The 19,634-nt window shown below is 32.5% G+C and overlaps 2 protein-coding genes across 2 annotated transcripts; both read left to right on the forward strand.

The window, feature by feature from the left end:
- Positions 1–3,521: 3,521 nt before the first annotated feature.
- Positions 3,522–6,151, forward strand: LOC125577306 (CASP-like protein 1E1). The gene is made up of 2 exons (XM_048738638.1): positions 3,522–4,114; positions 5,685–6,151. The coding sequence occupies exons 1-2, from the start codon at positions 3,873–3,875 to the stop codon at positions 6,013–6,015; spliced, it is 573 nt and encodes a 190-aa protein (XP_048594595.1). The 5' UTR covers positions 3,522–3,872; the 3' UTR covers positions 6,016–6,151.
- A 7,443-nt stretch (positions 6,152–13,594) lies between these two features.
- On the forward strand, positions 13,595–18,545 carry LOC106358786 (protein starmaker-like). The gene is made up of 2 exons (XM_013798587.2): positions 13,595–13,988; positions 14,489–18,545. The coding sequence occupies exons 1-2, from the start codon at positions 13,595–13,597 to the stop codon at positions 15,538–15,540; spliced, it is 1,446 nt and encodes a 481-aa protein (XP_013654041.1). The 3' UTR covers positions 15,541–18,545.
- Positions 18,546–19,634: the final 1,089 nt, after the last annotated feature.

Here is a 19,634-nt window from a genome sequence, read left to right on the forward strand (position 1 = left end):
CATATCTGATTCTTTAATATCATTTATATGTATGGACAATTTACTAAAATAAATGATATTCAGACTTCACGGAGTAGCTTTCATCTTAACTAGATCTTGATCCGCGCCTCCGCGCGGCTGTTGGATTTAACTTGCGTTCAATGTAAATTTATAAATCAATGATTTTATAAAATGTCCATTTATATTTTTATGTTTTGTAAAATATATTTAGAGTAGAATATATTATATTATAATATAGATGTTTGAGAATAATTTTTATATATACGTAATATTATATTTATAATTTTATAACTTGATGCAATTTGATGTAATCGTAATATTCATATATTAACCTATTGATTTTTTTTTTGTTTATTTATTTAAAAATGATTTAATTTCTTACAGTAGATTTTTATGAATTATTATTAATTTCATGATATTTGGTTTTCTTGAAAATTGTATTATAGCAGATTAATATATACTATATATTACAGTTTGTGTTTTTATTTTCAGCAAAAAGAAATAACAATTCATTGTAATTAATTATTTTAAATTTTTGATTTTAAGTGATGTGGCAGATTTGTAAATAAGAAAAAATGCAATGGCTAAATGTGTAAATAAAAAGAAATATTTAATCTGCTATCCGTGTTTCCAAACAATTCTCATTTAATCTGCTATCCAAGTTTCCAAACGACAGAATCTGTAAATGAGAAAGAAATACAGTGACTAAATATGTAAATGAAAAAAATATTTAATCTGCTATCTTTGTTTTCAAACAACTTTCATTTAATCTACTATTTAAGTTTCCAAATAGTACCAAACGTACTTTAGTTTTAATAATATAGATTCGGCTCTATGAAACATAGCCTATTACTAGAACTTAATTCTGCGTCCGTGAGGTTATTTTATTTTATTTTTATAAATTAATATTTATTATTCATGATTATTGTTATATATTTTAGATGTGTTGTCTTATAATTAATTGTGTTCAAAAGATCAAGACTGAATCATGTAATATAGTTATTTTTGGTATAAATATTCCAAGGCCGTTTCAAATACATTGGTTATTTTGACACTTTAGGTTCCTATACATCATAACCGAACCATCTAAACCTGAAATGACCCAACTTGAAACCCACACATAAATTTATAATATCCAAGCGGAGCCTAATTTCAAATCCAAAAATCTGATCTCGGAAAGAAACAATCCATATACTTGAATGAGTATCCAAGTGTCTATGCCTACCTGATTCAATAAACAAATTAAAAATAAACTATTTCTATGTGTTTGGCTAAATTAAGTGAAATAAAAAAGTATTTTATTTATTAAAATAGTTATATGGTGTGAAAATATGTAATACTTTTTTATTATTTTGATTTAAGTTATTATTTTGTTCACATAAAATATGTCTTTGTATTATGTGTTCGGCTACGTAATTTTTCAACGATTGAAATAAAGATAAAAATAGTAAAATAAATTAAACCGAACTTTTAACCGTTTGAAAAGCTCAACTTTTTACAATTCGATTTTATAATTGGTACAAAGTTAGTGTTGAAGTTAATGTTGATTAACTAATAATTAAAAAATCTGTAGTATTATTATTATTGTAATATAATTAATGATGTTATGTATTATTAAAGTAATATAATTAATAAAGTTGTTAAGATGAATGAAAAAAAAAATGTAATAAATCTGTTGAAAATAAAATTAGTTCTAAAAGTGAAATTACTAAAAGAGCACTATACATGTTTCCAATCTACATTATACTTCTTACATTTTTATACATTAGTATTTGTTTTTCATAATTAATGTTATTTATTTTAGATGGATCTTAATATAACTAAATGAAAACTATCTATTTTTTATCAAATGAAAAGATCACTAGCTCTCTTATCTCAGTAACATTATTTGTGCCATTTTCTTTCACAGACCGAAACAGCATAGTTTAAAGTCAATTGTGTCCTCTCGAGAAACCATAGCATTTTTTGGAACAAAGAAAACATTGTTTGAAGTCGATTGTCTCTCTCCCCTCACGTATTATCAACTAAATTATAGTATAGCTAAACTTTTAACTATTATAATTGCCTGAGCTAAGAGTTTGTTACCTTGTTTTAAACCTAGTACCCAATACATTTACGTGCGGATCGATCCTTCAGACCGAAGTCCGCGATAATCTGACGCGCATAACATAAAAATCCTACGATAGCATTTTTAACAATTTTTCCAATCTTTAAATTTTGAGGTTTTTTTTGTTAGAAATGGAATTTTCCCTCTATTTTAAATTCGATCTAAGAATACATATCGGTAGTCCAAAGATCGGATGAGAAAACAATAAGCCCACAGAAAAAAATCTTTTCTGATGTTTTATTTCATTTTATATATCCTAAAACGATTTTATTTTAAGATTTTTTTTATCATCTAAAATGACAACTTTTGCATTATCCTCCTAAAACGAAGATCACAACGATTAGTCAATTTTAGCGTTAATAGATTGGTCCCCAAGAAACCCAACGCTCGATTAACACCTAAATTTGGGCCAGAAGATGATTTTAAACAGATGTGGTCTGATCGCAATTTGTAAGCATATCAAATATTAAGAAAACTGTAGTATGAAGCCATGTATTTTTGGTGTAAATATATATTCTTTTTTCTTGAAAGTTTGTCGTAAATATATGAAGCCATGTTGGAAAATCTATCACACGATTGTTTTCAACTTTCGTGTAAACGAGTACGTGTCGATTTATACATCGTAACGTATACGATTTCCTGTATACATAATCGTATGGTTTATGATAAATTGATAGATAACTTGGTTCTGAGTCTTCTTCTGACGTGGATCTAACATATAATTATTTATTTAGAATTGTTTTCTTTTTCCACTATATATAAATTGTAGTTCCAAAGACGAGCTGTCAGTGTCCACACTTGCCAACTGCCTGATTGCATCAAGTGTCTAAATCCCCCTTCAATGCTGTTTTTTCACACTACTTTCATTTATTTCGATCAACACCCTTTCCCTGCTTTCTTACATCAACTGCGTAATAATCCACGCAAAATGCGGAATGATATTATTAATTTCTTTATTTCTTAAAATAAGAGGTTAATATGTCTGTTTAATCTGGATATCAGTTCAGTTTTAAGTTAGTTTTTCTAATCTATTAAAATATAATTACCATTTTAAATCAATATTTATTATGTTTACTCTGTTAAAATGTTTGAAGTTTTTAGATTTTTCAGTGATAACCAAAAATTATTATTATTTATTTGGTTTTATGTTATATGAATTTTAGACAGAGTTCTGATATCAAACCAATGGTTTCATATTATAATTTCTAAATGCATGAAAATCAAATCAAATCTAGATAATAATTGAAGAAAAAGAAAAAAAAATTATTAAGACAAATAAAATATTATGATTGTGCGATATTACATATCCAAACTACTGAGACTGATCTCAAACTTAGTCGGATCCTTATCGATTTGTACATACATATGTCGCCTTATTTGACACTTGCAATGAACATCCCAAGTCAAGAAAACTCCACAACTTTGTCCCTTTCCCCCAATTTTCGATGAAAATGTAATTTACCGTTATGTTTTTGTCTTATACACAATGTGTTCACACTTTATTTTTATGTACCTTTCTATATAACTTAGTTTCTTTCGTAAGCTTAAGTATCTCTCTCGCGCCACATAAACTCAAAGCCACGTAGACATCATTATTGATTTACACACTTGATGTGTGTTAAGTAAGTGTTTCCAATATGGCAGTGTAGTATATAATTCACATCTCTCTACTCACCTCGAGGGCTTGAGAAGTTGGGAAAAGACCACCATTTATTACTCCTCTCTCTCTCTCTTTCTCTCTTCTCTTTACACAAAGTGAGACGCAATGGAACACGAGCGCAAGAACAATCTGAATGGGATGGAGATGGAAAAGGGAAATAAGGAGAGTGGTTCGAGAAAAGGGCTTGAGTTAACGATGAGAGTGTTGGCTTTGGTTCTATCACTAACGGCTGCAACAGTACTTGGTGTCGCAAAACAGACCAAGGTTGTGTCTATAACGCTGATTCCAACTTTGCCTCCACTTGATGTGTCCGCAACAGCCAAAGCCTCTTACTTGTCTGCCTTTGTGTAAGCATCTCTCTTTTCTTTCTCTTTTCCACATTATTTTTGCTGTAATTATAAGGATTTCTCCTTCCCACAAACCAAAATAAGAAAGAGTGTCAGAGTTTTTCCATTGGAAGTTTTTATTTGAGAATATTTCAGAAATTTATGAGTGATTTTGAGACAAAATGTCTTTTTGATGAGCAGTTCAATATCCTTTTAAATTTTAAATTATATAAATAAATTAAAATTTAGATAAGAATATTCTTGGTTAAAATTTTGTTTTTTATCTCTCGTTATGAAAAACGCTCTCGTAAATTTATACGACCTTGATTGTTATAAACACAACTTTGCATGCGTTCGATGTAAAATGTTTAAGAAATTATTTTAAAAAATGTTTGAGAAATCATGTTTTTTAAATTTGTAACATATGTTTACAACAAATTGTAGTTTTCTAATTATAAAATAGTTTTCTATTTACGTCTTAGTTTTAACTAACAAAGAAACTAAAATTTAAAATTTAATATGCAAGAAAAAATACAGTTCAGAATGTTATGTTTTTCTTTTTGTTGAGAAAGGGCACAGTTAAGAATGTTATCTTGTGGACTGATTTAAAATATATATTATACTAAACCAAAACGTAAATATAAAGACGTCATAAGGTATGGCATGTTCTGTGAACGTTAGAAATTTTGTTTTGTTTTCTATGCATTTGCGTTTTTCATGTTGAATTGTTTTCGTGATAAAAAAATATGTATTTAGTGTTTCATCGAAATAGCAAAAGTGAGTACCGGAATAAAGTTCGTTACTGTTTGTGTTTACAGTATTCTGTGATTGATCAATAAGATTATAACTATTTAATTTTTAAAATTCACAATAACTATTTGAACTAGTATGAAAAGTTTAGTATAAAAAAAACTATTTGAACTACTAAACAAAAATAAATAATCAATCATTACAATAATATTTTGTTTAATCACCATTTATGTTGTGATTTGACCTTTTCTATTGTGTTATGCGTCTGTGTATACGTACATAGACAAATAATGATATTGTGACCCCAAAAAAACATAGTATAAAAATGTCGACAAATCGACTAGTATAGAGTAAATTTGTAGTTAATTAATCCCATCATAAATGTCCAACCACCCAAAAGGTTTCACAACAAAGTGGACCATAGCAAATCTTAAAAGTGTAACAATTCTAGCTGGCATGACCAGAAATAAATAAACAATTTTAATATAAAAACTAGACAAACTTACCGATTGGCTGATATGTTTAATTACTTTTCATTTGACTCTTCTATGGCAAATAAAATGTTCACATAAGTAATTCATAAAATTCAGAAATTAAGCAATACTTTTTGTTTCATTATATAGTTATTTTTAAAACACACAAATATTAAGAGAAGTGGTTTATCACACAGAAAATACCATCTTGTGTATAAATTAAATAATACTCAACAAATCTAATAAAAGTTAAATATACTTAGTTACACAATATCTAATAAATATAAAAGTTTCATATTAATGTGAAAAAATTATATCTTGAAATAAAAATTCTCTTAACAATTTATATAATTACACAAATGTTGTAGGTTCAACATTTCGGCAAACGCCATAGCTTGCGGTTACACAGCGATCTCAATAGCCATTCTGATGGTCAGCAAAGGAAGAAGAAGCAAAGGCTTGATAATGGCGGTGTTGATAGGTGATCTAGTGATGATGGCTTTACTATTTTCCAGCACCGGAGCCGCCGGAGCAATAGGGTTGATGGGTGTACAAGGGAACAAGCATGTGATGTGGAAGAAAGTGTGTAACGTTTTTGGAAAATTCTGTCACCAAACTGCTGCTTCGGTGGCCATCACTCTTCTCGCTGCAATTATGTTTATGGTTCTTGTTGTTCTTGATGCTATGAAGCTTCCTTAGTGCAAGTGATATTTCTGTTTCTTCTGCAGCTCTTCCGCTTCTTGTCGTGTTGTGTTGTGTGAAGTCATTATCAACAATCATGTAATTGTCAATTTGCTTTTAATGCTTTTTATGAAATCGTTTTCTACGGTGAGCATTTATTCAAACTAGGGCATAGCCTCCGCACAAGCGAAGGGGTCGGGTACATAATTGATGCATTGTGTAGTCTTGTGTATGAATTTTTTTTAATTTTTGTTTTTCCGTGTTGTATATAATTTATATTATAATAGATTGATTAGGTTGATATGAGAATAACCAATGATTTTTTATGTGCTGATATCTCATATCTTATGTGTGGACGTCTAAAAGAGTTTTTGATTTATTTTCATGAATTCGACATCTAGCAACATTTTCCCCTTGAATATGTTGGACATAGACCCACATATCCGCTGAGATTCAACATCTGATACGCTGACTAATTTCCATCTTCATTAGCTATCCATTAAATCCGCAAGCTGTGCAAGTATAAGAAAACAATTATCTACCTAGATTTTCTCTTTTAACACCTTATAAGAAACACGTTTTACAATTATTTAAATGTTTATTTTTACTGTCTTATTTGAAAAATATAAAAGGGAACATAAAGAAAGAAAGATTATATTAAAGTTTATTCATTAAAGATATCTTAGTTTATGTTATTTAAATTATTTTGTAATAATTTTAAAAATAGATTGATTTAAATAAGATGCTTAATACTTTTAAAATATATATTATGTTGTTTAAGATTATTTTTTAAAAACGAAGATTGGTTCTTTACTTTAAAATCAAGATTATTTTGTGAACTTTCCTTATTATGAATTACACTATATATAAAAGATATTTTCGTTTTTAAAATTTGTAAAATTTATTTATTATCTAGGTTATTTGAAAAAAGAAAACCTATATAAAAAGGAAAAATAAAATAAAATAAGTACTGCCTCTGTTTTTTAATGATAGACTTTTTAGAAAAAAAGTTTGTTTCAGAAAGATGTATCTTTTGTGTTTTCTATGAAAAATTGTAAACTTCAAGAAAATTAATTGACTTTATTGAATTATTATGGGTTAAAAATAAACCTCCTTTTAGAAACATCAATAATGGTGCTTTTAGACCATCTTCAATAGGGTATCTAGGAAGGTTTTATCTCATGGTTCTATATAATTATATGCTCAAAATTAAATCAAAAAGAAGAAAAATAGATAGATATGGTTCTAAAAATGGAATGTTTGCAACCAACTCTAAGTTAATAAGTGTCATTGGTTAGCATTTTTATAATATGGAAAAAAAGAATTACACCCAATTTTTCTCTCTCTCATTTCTGATTGGTTAGTATTTTGAAAATTAGAATCTTTAATTGATTCTATCATTAGAGGAGTTAAAACTAAACAAGTATCTAAATTTTTTAATTAAAAAAATTGATTTAGAACTCTAAAACCATATCTGGTAGTTTCTAAAAATTAATTCACAGTTACTGCGCAGAAGAAAATGCAATGAGAAACCACTCTGGTAGTTTCAAGAATGACGTGATTCAAAGAAAAAGCTGAAATATTATGTGAAAGCGTGAGTTTATTCATTCCATATGATGAGTATATATACAAAGTACAATATCCTAAGTTAACTAGTACAAGATCCTGATAAGGATGAATCTAAGTTATAATAGGAATAGGAAACTTCTTCGTAGTTATCCCTTTACTCCCCCTCAAGTTGGCAATGAGGTATCACGAATGCCTAACTTGAACAACAGATATTGAAATGTAGGTGTAGGGAGAGCTTTAGTGAGAAGATCAGCTGGCTGTTCTTTAGTAGAAATATGCTCAAGACGCAGAAACTTGGCTTTGACGGCATCCCGGGTGGTGTGACAATCATTTTCCACATGCTTGGTGCGTTCATGAAACACTGGATTAGTAGCAATATGTATAGCAGATTTACTGTCACAGTGAAGTGAAATCGGTTGATCATGAGTGAAGCCGAGCATAAGAGTTAGTTTCTTCAACCATTTTAACTCACAAGTAGTGTCTGCCATAGCTCTGTATTCTGACTCTGCCGAGGAACGCGAGACCGTGGGCTGCTTCTTAGTACGCCACGAGACAAGAGAATCACCAAGAAAGACGACGTAAGCACTCAGGGAGCGGCGAGTAGTTGGACAAGAAGACCAGTCCGCATCACAGTAGGCCGAGATATGCATATTGCACGTAGCTTTGAGCATAATCCCTTGGTCTGGAGTTCCTTTAAGATAGCGTACTACCCGTAGTGCTGCAGACCAATGTGCCTCTAAGGGCTTCTGCATAAACTGAGATAGGATATGTATAATGTAGCTCAGATCTGGGCGAGTAAAAGTAAGATATATGAGACGTCCAACCAAGCGACGATAGGGTTTTGGGTCCGCCAGAAGCGTGTGTGAGTTGGTTTTATCGGCCGGGAACAGTTTAGTATTAAGTTCTGTAGGTGTAGGAGAAGGCTTGGCACCAAGAAGACCACATTCTGTGACTATATCCAGTGTGTACTTCCGTTGAGACACAAAGATCCCCTCTGGCCCTCGTGCGATTTCCAAGCCAATAAAATATTTAAGTTTTCCTAAGTCCTTCATCTTGAAGCACTTATGTAGATAATTCTTAAACCTCTGGATGACTGAGATATCATTCCCAGCTATAATAAAGTCGTCAACATACACCAAGATATGGAGACACACATTCCTGTCGTGATTGACATAGGAGAACAGAGAGTAGTCTTCACGACTTTGTGTGAATCCAAACTGAAGTAGAGATTTACTCAATTTTGCAAACCAACACCGAGGAGATTGTTTTAAACCATAGAGAGATTTCCTGAGACGGCACACCTGATTAGACTTGTCGGTTTTAAAACCTTGAGGTAGCTGCATATATATTTCCTCTTCAAGGTCTCCATGTAAGAAAGCATTGTGAACATCCATCTGATGGATTTCCCAGCGTTGAGCTGCCGAGACAGCAAGTAGAAAACGCACTGTATTCATCTTTGCAACTGGTGCGAATGTATCTTTGTAATCAATACCAGCCTTTTGTCGGTTTCCTCGGGCCACAAGACGTGCCTTAGGACGTTCGACTGTGCCATCAGAGTTGTATTTGTTGGAGTATATCCATTGACACCCGATTGTCTTCTTGCCTGGCGGAAGTGTAGTGACATCCCACGTATGTTGTGATTCCAAAGCCGCGATCTCAGACTTCATTGCTCCATTAAACCGTGGGTCTCTTACTGCCTCATAGTAATTACGAGGAACAGCCTCGGTCGTGATAGTAACCAGAAAGGCCTGGTGCTGTTTAGTAAATGCAGAGACAGATAAGTAGTTAGCAATAGGATACAGTGTCTTACCTGGAACCGCGATCGGAGGACTAGAATCAGAGAGTGAGAGATCGTGAGGGGGGGTCGTAGTCGTAGCTGCAGAAGTAATATAATTCTTGAGTAGAATAGAAGGCTTCTTAGTTCTCTGTCCTCGACCAAGAACTTCCAGTAACCCTGGAGAAGGAACCGTTTGTTGTTCAGTATCTGAAGAAGTAGGGGCCACTGGTGAAACATTTATTGGAGTCGGAGGCAGAGATACCGACGGTAGTGATGTTTCAGCCGGAGAAACCATATCTGGAGGTGGCAGTGGATTTGTAGAAGTTTCAGTATTTGCAGTAGGCAGAACAGAATCAGTATGTGTGACAGGATCCGAAGGTGGAGACTGAGTACTCCCCCTGGAGTCAAGAATCGGGTCGAGCCACTCATCACCAGGTTCATTCACTTGCAAAACTGGTGGGGAAACATGAGGTGTATCGTCAATACCAGGGAATTTATCTTCAAAGAAGATAACATCTCTGCTAACAAAGAATTCATTCCGATCTATATCAAACAGTCGCCATCCCTTAGTGCCAAAAGGGTAGCCCACAAAGAGACACTTGCGACTGCGATCACCAAACTTATCTTTATCTCGACCGCGACGGTGAGCAAAACAAAGACATCCAAAGACTCGTAGTAGATCATACGCCGGCGGCTTGCCATGGAGTACTTCATACGGTGTCTTGCCATCCAAGAGAGGTGATGGTGTTCGATTAATAATGTGAGCCGCAGTCATAATACTTTCACCCCAAAAATCAACTGAAAGACGACCTTGAAAGAGACAAGCACGTGCAATATTCAGAATATGTCGATGCTTACGTTCAACACGGCCATTCTGCTGTGGCGTATCAACGCAAGACGTCTGATGCTGAATCCCATTCTTCTGGAAGAATGACTTAAGAACCATAAACTCAGAACCGTTGTCCGTGCGTACTGTCTTGACATCATGACCAAATTGTTTTGTGGCCATAGCACAGAAGTTCTGAAGTAGATTAGAAACCTCAGACTTTTCCAACATTAAATAAGTCCAAACTGCTCTCGAGTGATCATCGACAATGGTTAGAAAATAATTTGCACCAGAAGAAGAGGGTGTTCGATAGGGACCCCAAACATCACAATGTATAAGAGAAAACGGTGCCTCTGCTTTATTAGAACTATCAGGAAAAACCTTGCGTGTTTGTTTAGCACGAAAACAAATGTCACACTGACTAAAATCACTAGGATCTATTTTAAAACTATCCAAAACCGGTAGAGTAGATAGAACTTTGTAGGAAGGGTGTCCAAGACGACGATGCCACAGAACCGTTGAAGAAGATTTCGACGTTGATGCTGCTTGAACCCGTGCGACTTTGACCCCCGTAAAGTAGTAAACCCCCTCACGTTCTTCACCTGCTCCAATCAGAGTCCTCGAAAAACGGTCCTGTAAAACACACAATGTATCAGTAAAGATTGCTATGCATCCAGTTTGCTTTAATAATTTAGAAACTGATATCAAAGTGCAGTAGAATTCTGGCACGTATAGAACGTTGTGTAAAGAGTAGTCCTTGCTTAACCGCAAGGTACCCTGTTTTGTTGCTTGCGAAGCTTTTCCGTTCGGGAATGTTACTGATGCGGGGTGTATATCAGATATGTCATGAAGAAGTGATATATCTCCCGTCATGTGGTGAGACGCTCCTGTATCAATAATAGCATCAGTAATATATGTTTTACCCGACAGACGTTCCGAAGAAAGATTGGATTGCTGGTTCTGAAGAAGTGTAATTAATGAGGCGATCTGTTCATTGTTGATGGAAGTCGTGGCATGTGAAGCTCGACCACGACCACGTCCCCTGTTCCCACCAGAACGACCTCCTCTTCCTCCGCGAGAGTTTTGCGAAGATTGACCAGACAGGTTGCTGTTTGATCTTTGATATTGTTCTTGATACCAATCCGGAAAGCCGTGTAGTAGAAAACACTCTGATTTTTCGTGTCCTGTACGTCCACAATGAGTGCACGAGCGGTTAGGATCACGAGAACGATAAGATGAAGTATCAGTAGTAGAAGGAGAAGAATCTTTTGTTGGTTCTGTTTTTGCAGAAAACCCTAAAACATCAGATCGTTGTTCCTTTGCTTTGGTGGAGATCATATTCTGTTCTTCTCGTATCACACGAGAGTAGACAGTATTGATATCTGGCAAAGGTTCTTCATCAGTAATGCGAGAACGTATTGAAGCAAAACGTGCATCATCCAAGCCAAAGAGAAATTTATGGACACGTGAATCTTCTCGTTCCTTTTCTATCTCAGATGCTGCATCGCAGGTACACGGGCGAGTTGTTTTAAGATTTTGTAACTCCTCCCATAGCTTCGTTAGTCGACCATAGTACTCAAGAACAGGTTGTCCATCTTGCTTGCAGTTTGTGATTGCATCTTGAAGTTGATGAACCCGGGTTCCGTTCTTGACTGAAAAACGTAGACACAGTGTTTCCCAAAGCTTGTGAGCATCCGGGACAAAGGTAACCGTTGAACGAACTTTCGCATCAATTGACGTTCGAATCCATCCAACAATCATAGCATTAGTAGTCAGCCAGCGAGAGAGATCTGGTTCAGAGTCGGGTTTTGGTATAGTTCCGTCAATGAAACCAGTTTTTCGTTTGGCTTGAAGCGAGTTACGAAGTTCTGTTGACCACTCCGAATAATTCTCGCTATTAAGCGTAACAGAAGTAATAAGCGCCCCTGGATTATCCGAGGGGTGAAGATAGTAGGGTGACGAAGCATTGATAGCTTGTGGAGTCACCGAAGTTGTATCAGTATTGATCGATGAAGATGAATTATCATCAGCCATTGTAGAAGTAGAACAAGTAGAACGTATATGTGTTTGAGAAATTTAGGTCAAAGAATCTTATAGCTCTGATACCATGAAATATTATGTGAAAGCGTGAGTTTATTCATTCCATATGATGAGTATATATACAAAGTACAATATCCTAAGTTAACTAGTACAAGATCCTGATAAGGATGAATCTAAGTTATAATAGGAATAGGAAACTTCTTCGTAGTTATCCCTTTAAAAGCAACCTGTAGGATCTCCCGCTTCAGAGGAAAAGCTTGAGCTAGGTATCAACAAGCTGAAAGAAGACGAGCGAGTATGCAAGCACCCTGCGAAACATCAAAGAATCTTAAGATACCATAGAGTAGTAACTACTTCACTAGAAACTTAAACAGTTCCAAGAATATCTCAAAAGACAGACATAGCTTAACTCATTTATCTCATCGTTAGGCTAAGACTGATATCATTTCTCCTATAAACAGATCCAAGTTTTGAATTTTCGAAATGGGCGTGTGAAATTTTCTATAAAGAAAGTACCTTTTAGTACAGAGGGAGAAGGAGACGCATGATTCGGCCATTGGAAGGAAGGAGACGGATCTCGGATTAGCCTCCGGGATGATAATGGGTTTTAACAATCTAGCGATGATTCTACGAGAGTTCTGGAGGAATTGCATGATTCGTGATTCTACGAGTTAAACTGAGTCAAGCTGGGGACTTTTGTTTTTAAATTTTAACTGAGTCGGAGTCGTCAGGTTGAGGAAAAGAGGACGATGACGCAGAAATTAGAAGAGTTAGGGTTTTTAGTTTTACACCATTTTTTGCAAATAAAGGTCTCTCTATGTTAATCGTAATTAACTAGTTTACCCGTTACTTCACTTTGTATGCCAGCAACAGCAACCTTTCAGCAAGTCCGTTGACTCGAAGTGATATAAGTTACTACCATTTTTCATTGATTTAGCATATTCCAGTTACTAGTTAGACCAATCATACCTGATACATGTTTTTCTGTAAAGTCAATACAAAACTAAAACGTTTATTTTGTTTCAAATTTCTTTGTGATAAATAACTGTTCTTCAATTTGTTTTCTATTTCCACCTCAATATTTTTTTTTTGTTTATAACTAAACAACCTTTATGTTCTATTAATAAGAAAAAAATGATCTTAAGTTTGTATTGAAAACTGGTGTCGCACTGTCGCCTAAAGTTTGGAACACCGAAACAAACAAAGGAACCTTATTCTAGCAAAAGTGAATCGTAACGCAAATAAAAAACTGAAATTAGTTTATAGTTACCGTTAATCTCATTCAATAAAAATTCATCGAAAAAGCTTGCTATGTGTTTCTATCAACCTTTGATTCTTTGTCGTCACAGAATCAATTGATTTTAGTTAAGAGGAATTATAAAGAAATGGGTTGCGGACAATCAAAACACGATGTTGTTACGGGTAACACCACGACGGTCCGAAAACCTTTGGAAGCTGAATCAGTGAAGGGCCAAGAGAACGAGACAATTAAAAGACAAGAAAGCTGCCGGTGCAAGAAAACGAACGACATCTCAGCTGTGGTTTCTTCAAACCAGCCAAAAACCACCGTGGAAAATAATACCAATAAACTGGAGGAAAAGAAAGCTGGAGGAGATTGTGGCGAGAAGCCGGAGGGAGAGACAAATGATGAACAGAAACATGAGGAAAAGGAAGCAACCACTTTGCCGTTGGTGACAGCGACAGTGTCGGAAAATATTTTGACGGAGGAAACCGTTAACGACGTAAATGAGAGCATTTTGCCTGTGGATGAACAAAAGGGTATGCAAATAATTAATATAATCTAATTAAATGGTTTAGATGTTTTGCTGGCAAAAAAAAAATGGTTTAGATGTTTTTATATTGTAGAGAATTATAAGCATATAGCCAAATTTGTATAAATTGAACGTAAGTCTTTCACAAATTTCATGTTTGTTATAACTCGATAACACGCTTTTATATCACGTTATTTTTTCTCACCGAAGCTATTTAAACAAATTAACCTTTTATTTTGTGGTGATTTCTTCATTTCCATTGCGATCTATTATGTTTAAAATTTTCAGTTTTTAACGTCTAAAGTTTAACCATGCAAGTGTGATCAGATTGAGAATGTTCAAAATGATTTTCTGTCAAAAACAGATTTTTTTGTTTTGATCTTTAGTCTAAAACAGATTTGATCTAGAAATTAGAAACATAACGTAGATAATACTTAACGTTTTCCTCCGGAGGTGTATTGTGTACATGACATTGATGCATATGTTTCTTTTCTTGTTGAATAGCAGAAAAAGTTGATAGTGATACAATTGTAGAAGAGGAAAAAAGTACGGAAGATAAAACTTCTGGTAACGTTGACACTAAAATTCTACTTCCCGAGGTTGAAGAACCAAAACTGGATGTAGAAACTCCAATAACAACGGAATCAGAAGTTCAAGAAGTTTTGACCAAAGAGGATGTAGAAATTGCTACCTCGGAAAATGTTGAAACCGAGTCCAAAGAAAACGATGACACTTTTATTTTGAAGGACGAAGATGAAGTTAATTTTGTAGAGAATGTAGCCGCCTCGAAAACTGTCGAAATTACATCCACAGAAAACGACGACACTTTTGTTTTAAAGGACGAAGATGAAGTCGATCTTATAGAGAATGTAGAGACTCCCGCCTCAGAAAACGAAGACACTCTTGTTATAAATGATGAAGCTGATCTTGTAGAGACTGTCCAAAGTGTGTCCGCAGAAAACGACGACACTCTTGTTTTAAAGGACGAAGATAAAGTTGATCTTTTAGAGAATGTAGAGACTCCGGCCTCAGAAACTGCATCTACAGAAAACGATGACACTTCTGTCTTAAAGGACGAAGATGAAGTTGATCTTGTCGAGAATGTAGAGACTGCTGCCTCGGAAACTGTCGAAACTGAGCCCACAGAAATCCATGACACTCCTATTTTAAAGGATGAAGATGAAGTTGATCTTGTAGAGAAAGTAGTCGAACATGTGTCTACAGAAAACGATGACACTCTTTATTTAAAGAAGGAAGATAAAGTTGATCTTCTAGCGAATGTAGACACTTCCGCCTCAGAAACTGTCGAAACTGTGCCTACAGAAAAAGATAACACTCATGTTCTAAAGGATGAAGTTGATCTTGTAGAGAATGTAGAGACTGTCAAAACTGCGTCCACAGAAGACGATGACATTCTTGTTTTAAAGGACGAAGATAAAGTTGATCATATAGAGAATGTAGAGATTACAGGCACACAAAATGTCGACATTGTGTCCACAGAAAACGATAAAACTCATGTTTTAGAGGAAGAAGAGAAAGTTGATCTTGTAGAGGTATGAAAGTTCAGCTAATATACATTGTTTTATAATGGTAACTAGTTTGATATCATTATTACGAAGACCATTTAAGAAATCTCTTTCGAAATTTGTCATTTTTGGCGTTGTGTAGGGAAATCCGACAAAGCAAGTTGAGGCGGCATGAAGAAAGCGTGTATATATAATATCAAGCAACTTTAATCTGTGTTACAAATACAATATGCACTACCGCACAGTCAAATATCTATTGGTTATTTATTTCTTCTATCTAAAAAATAAAAATTCAAAAAAATTTAATTTGGTTCATTTAAACCTCATTCTTTCCTACGTGTCATAAGAAGAGAAAAATCTCTACTTTATTATTTAAGATATATACTAGGTATGTTGTATAGATATTTTTATTTGTCCAATTTTTATTTCAAAATTATGTTGTATATATATATTTTTAATCGTAATGTATATGTAATTCAGGGTGGAACGGAATGATTAATTGATAAAAAAAGAAGGTAGGTAGCTGACTTATTTTTTTGTGTGGATGAAGTATATTTTTGTATTGTTGTTTTTTTGTGTGGATGAAGCTGTACGTGGAATTGTGAAGCATTTTTATTGATCCATGATGATGATAATGTCTATTAGGTTTAGTAGTAAAGATATATTGTAAGGAAATGGTGAATTGTATATAACAGCCTTGGAATTTGAAGTTTAAATTTAATTAGAAACTTAGCTTTATTATACTCTCACCGTATCATATTAAGTATCGTTTTAACTTTTTAATTTTGTTTTATTATAAGTGTCGTTTTATATTTTTAAAACAAATATTAAATGTTTTTTTCCAGTTTTTACCTTTACCTTTAAATCATTGATTAATAAAATCAAACAAAATAATGTATTAGATAGGGGTAGAAGAGAAAATTTAATTATTTTTTAATTCTTATGCAACAACTTTAAAAAATACTTACAAGAGGGAGTATTATATTTATTTTAGGTTATTATTTGGTGGTTGTATATATATATATATATAAGATTATATGTTCTTAGATAATTGTGGCATATATGTTCTACTGTTTAGTTCATATTTATTTTAGGGGTTTCGGTGCTTCATGCTGATTTTTACTAATATTGTTATTTTATTTTAGTCGATGATATGATGAGATTTTATAAATCTAAAATGACATTGCAACCATAGGTAGTTATAATGTAAAAAATATATTGAGATAAATTTAATTTTAATATTTCTCTTACATCTATTTTCCTTCATTTCTTTTAAATGTTTTTGTTTTTAGTTGGCAAGAAAAAAATATATATGTTATTTTGATTCATAATTTTTTTAAAGAACAGATAACTACTCTTCAAAGTAATTTCATTCATGTTCTTCAAATGGGTTCAATGTATACTATTATTTGCGAATTAATTTTTGCATTCGAACACTCATGTTAAAACTTTGATTGGTTAATGTCATTCTTAACCTTAACAAATTTTATTTATAATTTATTATATGATTTAAAACGAATTTTTATATTAATAATTTTATATTTATATGTTATATTAGATAATTGATTATAACTTAATATAATAAAATTATCTAAATAAAAAAATATTATTAAAAAGATAATTCTTATATATATTGTGTTGTTATCTGAAAATAGTATTTTTGAATGTAAAATTTTAAATTTAAAAATTAAAATTTAAAATAATCTAAAATTAAATATTTATCAACCAAAAAAAATTTGTATAAAGATATTTTCTATTATTCTTCCAATATGTGAGTGTTTGTAAAATTTTAACACAATATATTTATTTTGATGAAAATTTTAGCATATGCAAATAATTTAATATTTGATTTAAACTTTTTGAGAACCCAAATAATAATTTCTCATGTTGGCTTTTGAATTATTAAAACATAAATGCTTTGAATGGTGACCAGAGAACGAAAGAAAACACTGAATTCCTTATCATTCTCAAAAAAAATCACCATTCACAAGGAATAGTTTTTCCTTCTTGTTCCTCCCCATTCTTTTTTTCGTAGAGAAATATAGAACAAAAACATTTCTTGTTAAATTTGACAAGGAACAAACATTCCTTTTCATTCCTGCAATTTTATTCCTATATGTTCATTTTCTATTCGTTCTTCGTGTTCCCGAAAAGGTTACCAGTCGGAGCCAAAGTAATAAATATTCATAAACCGTATTTCTGTAACCCCCAACCGTTAATGGATGCATTGCCTAATTTACCGAGAGTGCGTATCATTGGACTGGCTAAGCAACAAGCTCACCCGTCTAAACTGCAGTCATCACAATGTCTCCGACTAAAAGTAGAAGGCAATGAGACACTGCCGTCTCAGCTGCTTTCCTCCATTGCTCACACTAATCCTTCACTTTTGTTAGGTTAGCTTCCGTGTCTTTTGTGTTTGTAGTTTCTACTTTCTTCTCAATTTCACTTCTCAGACTCTGAGACTCTATCTATTCATCAAACTCACTCACTTCTATTAAATCTGTATTAAGCTTCTTTAAATTGCCCACATTTTCATTTTCTTGTGTCTTATCTATCCATTACCCCTTTGTGCAAAATCTATGCTTCAACTTTCCTCATCTTAGTAGCTTGTTTCTGCTACTCCAACCGCAGAATTCAATTGGCTTATCTCTTTCCTCGCAAGAATTCATACGTTCTTTCCAGAGTTTCCATTTCCACTGCTGATAATAAGTCCTTTATGTTTGCTCTTTCTTCCTCGAGCTATCTAACACCTTTCTCTAAGTATTTAGATTTTTGTATCTCAGAGTCAGTCTCAAAAATCATAACTTTCTTATGTATATATAGAACCAAAATTTTAGAGATTTTAGCCACACTACAACGTGATCGTGTGTAGAAGCTATCTTCAACCTCTACCAAGTTCTCTGTCCAAGAGAAACTAAAAAGGTAAGATATTTCAAAACTTTAAGTTGAAAACTTAGCCAGCATGTGTGTTAGTTATTATTTTAGCTTATGGTGGTTTTACTTGTTTGGTTGGTTAGATCTTGTGAAAAAATTGATATCTAACAAAAAATTAATAATATCATACAAGTGAAACACAATTAAAAATGAATACAATGTTTATAGATTATGCATTAAAAATTATTTAAAAATTAATATTTTATTATGAAAATTATTACAGAACAATATATTTAAAAGTATTCTTCAGTATGTTTGATTTTTCATAATCTTGATGCCTCAAATAAAGTCTTGGAAAAAAGTATCTGAAAAATAAGATAGAGTTATGAGAAAAACATAAGATAAAAAGTTAAATCATATTTTAGTAGACTTTTTACTAAGTCTACGTAAAGTTATTGTTTAGTAGACTTTAGTTGAAGTCTACAATAATGGAAAGTTTTCATATCTAAAAGTGTACATTTAGAAAATTTGAAAATACTTTGTTCTCAAAAATATTTCAAAAATAGTTTTTTTGTCATCTTTGTAACAAAGCAAAAAGATAAAGTATGAATCTATAAACTTAGTTCATTGTAAACACAAAATATCTTTTAATGAATATATGTAAAGCTTACTTTTTTGGGAAGATGATTTGAAAACTTTAGAAGAGAATACCTGCAAAATAAGATTAAATTATGAAAAATAAGATAAAAATTAAAATCATATTTTAGTAAACTTCTAATGAAATATGCTTAAAAGTCAAGGCTATGAGACTTCATTTGAAGTTTACCAGCCATAAGTTTTAAGTAGACTTCATTTGAAGTCTACTCTATAAAAAAAAATAGATCTGAAAATATATACATTAAAAATATGAAATAAGTTTAAATATAAAAAACTTGTAAAAATATAATTTAGTAGAAAAAATATTAATAAATTAAAGACATAGAATTTTAATATATAACTTTATTTAAATATAAATACTAGAACACATATTTAAAATCTATAGATGTAAACCTTACATTTTTGGGAGGAGAAGAGAACAACTATGGAAGAAAATACCTTCAAAATAATATAAAATTATTAAAAAACATAGAAAAAAAATTAAAGTCATATTTTTGTAAACTTCCAATGAAGTCTGCTTAAACTTTTTGTGGTTTAGTAAACTTCATATGAAATCTACCAACTTTAGTAAACTTCTTTAGAAGTCTACACTGTCT

Source organism: Brassica napus, chromosome A8 (assembly GCF_020379485.1).
Source record: "Brassica napus cultivar Da-Ae chromosome A8, Da-Ae, whole genome shotgun sequence".
NCBI classification, from domain to species: domain Eukaryota; kingdom Viridiplantae; phylum Streptophyta; class Magnoliopsida; order Brassicales; family Brassicaceae; genus Brassica; species Brassica napus.

Bases quoted from the DNA above. Each gene is read 5' to 3' on its own strand.
- LOC125577306 (XM_048738638.1), top strand. From the start codon at position 3,873: ATGGAACACGAGCGCAAGAACAATCTGAATGGGATGGAGATGGAAAAG. The intron at 4,115-5,684 runs GTAAGCATCTCT...CAAATGTTGTAG, and splicing joins TCTTACTTGTCTGCCTTTGT to GTTCAACATTTCGGCAAACG.
- LOC106358786 (XM_013798587.2), top strand. From the start codon at position 13,595: ATGGGTTGCGGACAATCAAAACACGATGTTGTTACGGGTAACACCACG. The intron at 13,989-14,488 runs GTATGCAAATAA...GTTGAATAGCAG, and splicing joins GCCTGTGGATGAACAAAAGG to AAAAAGTTGATAGTGATACA.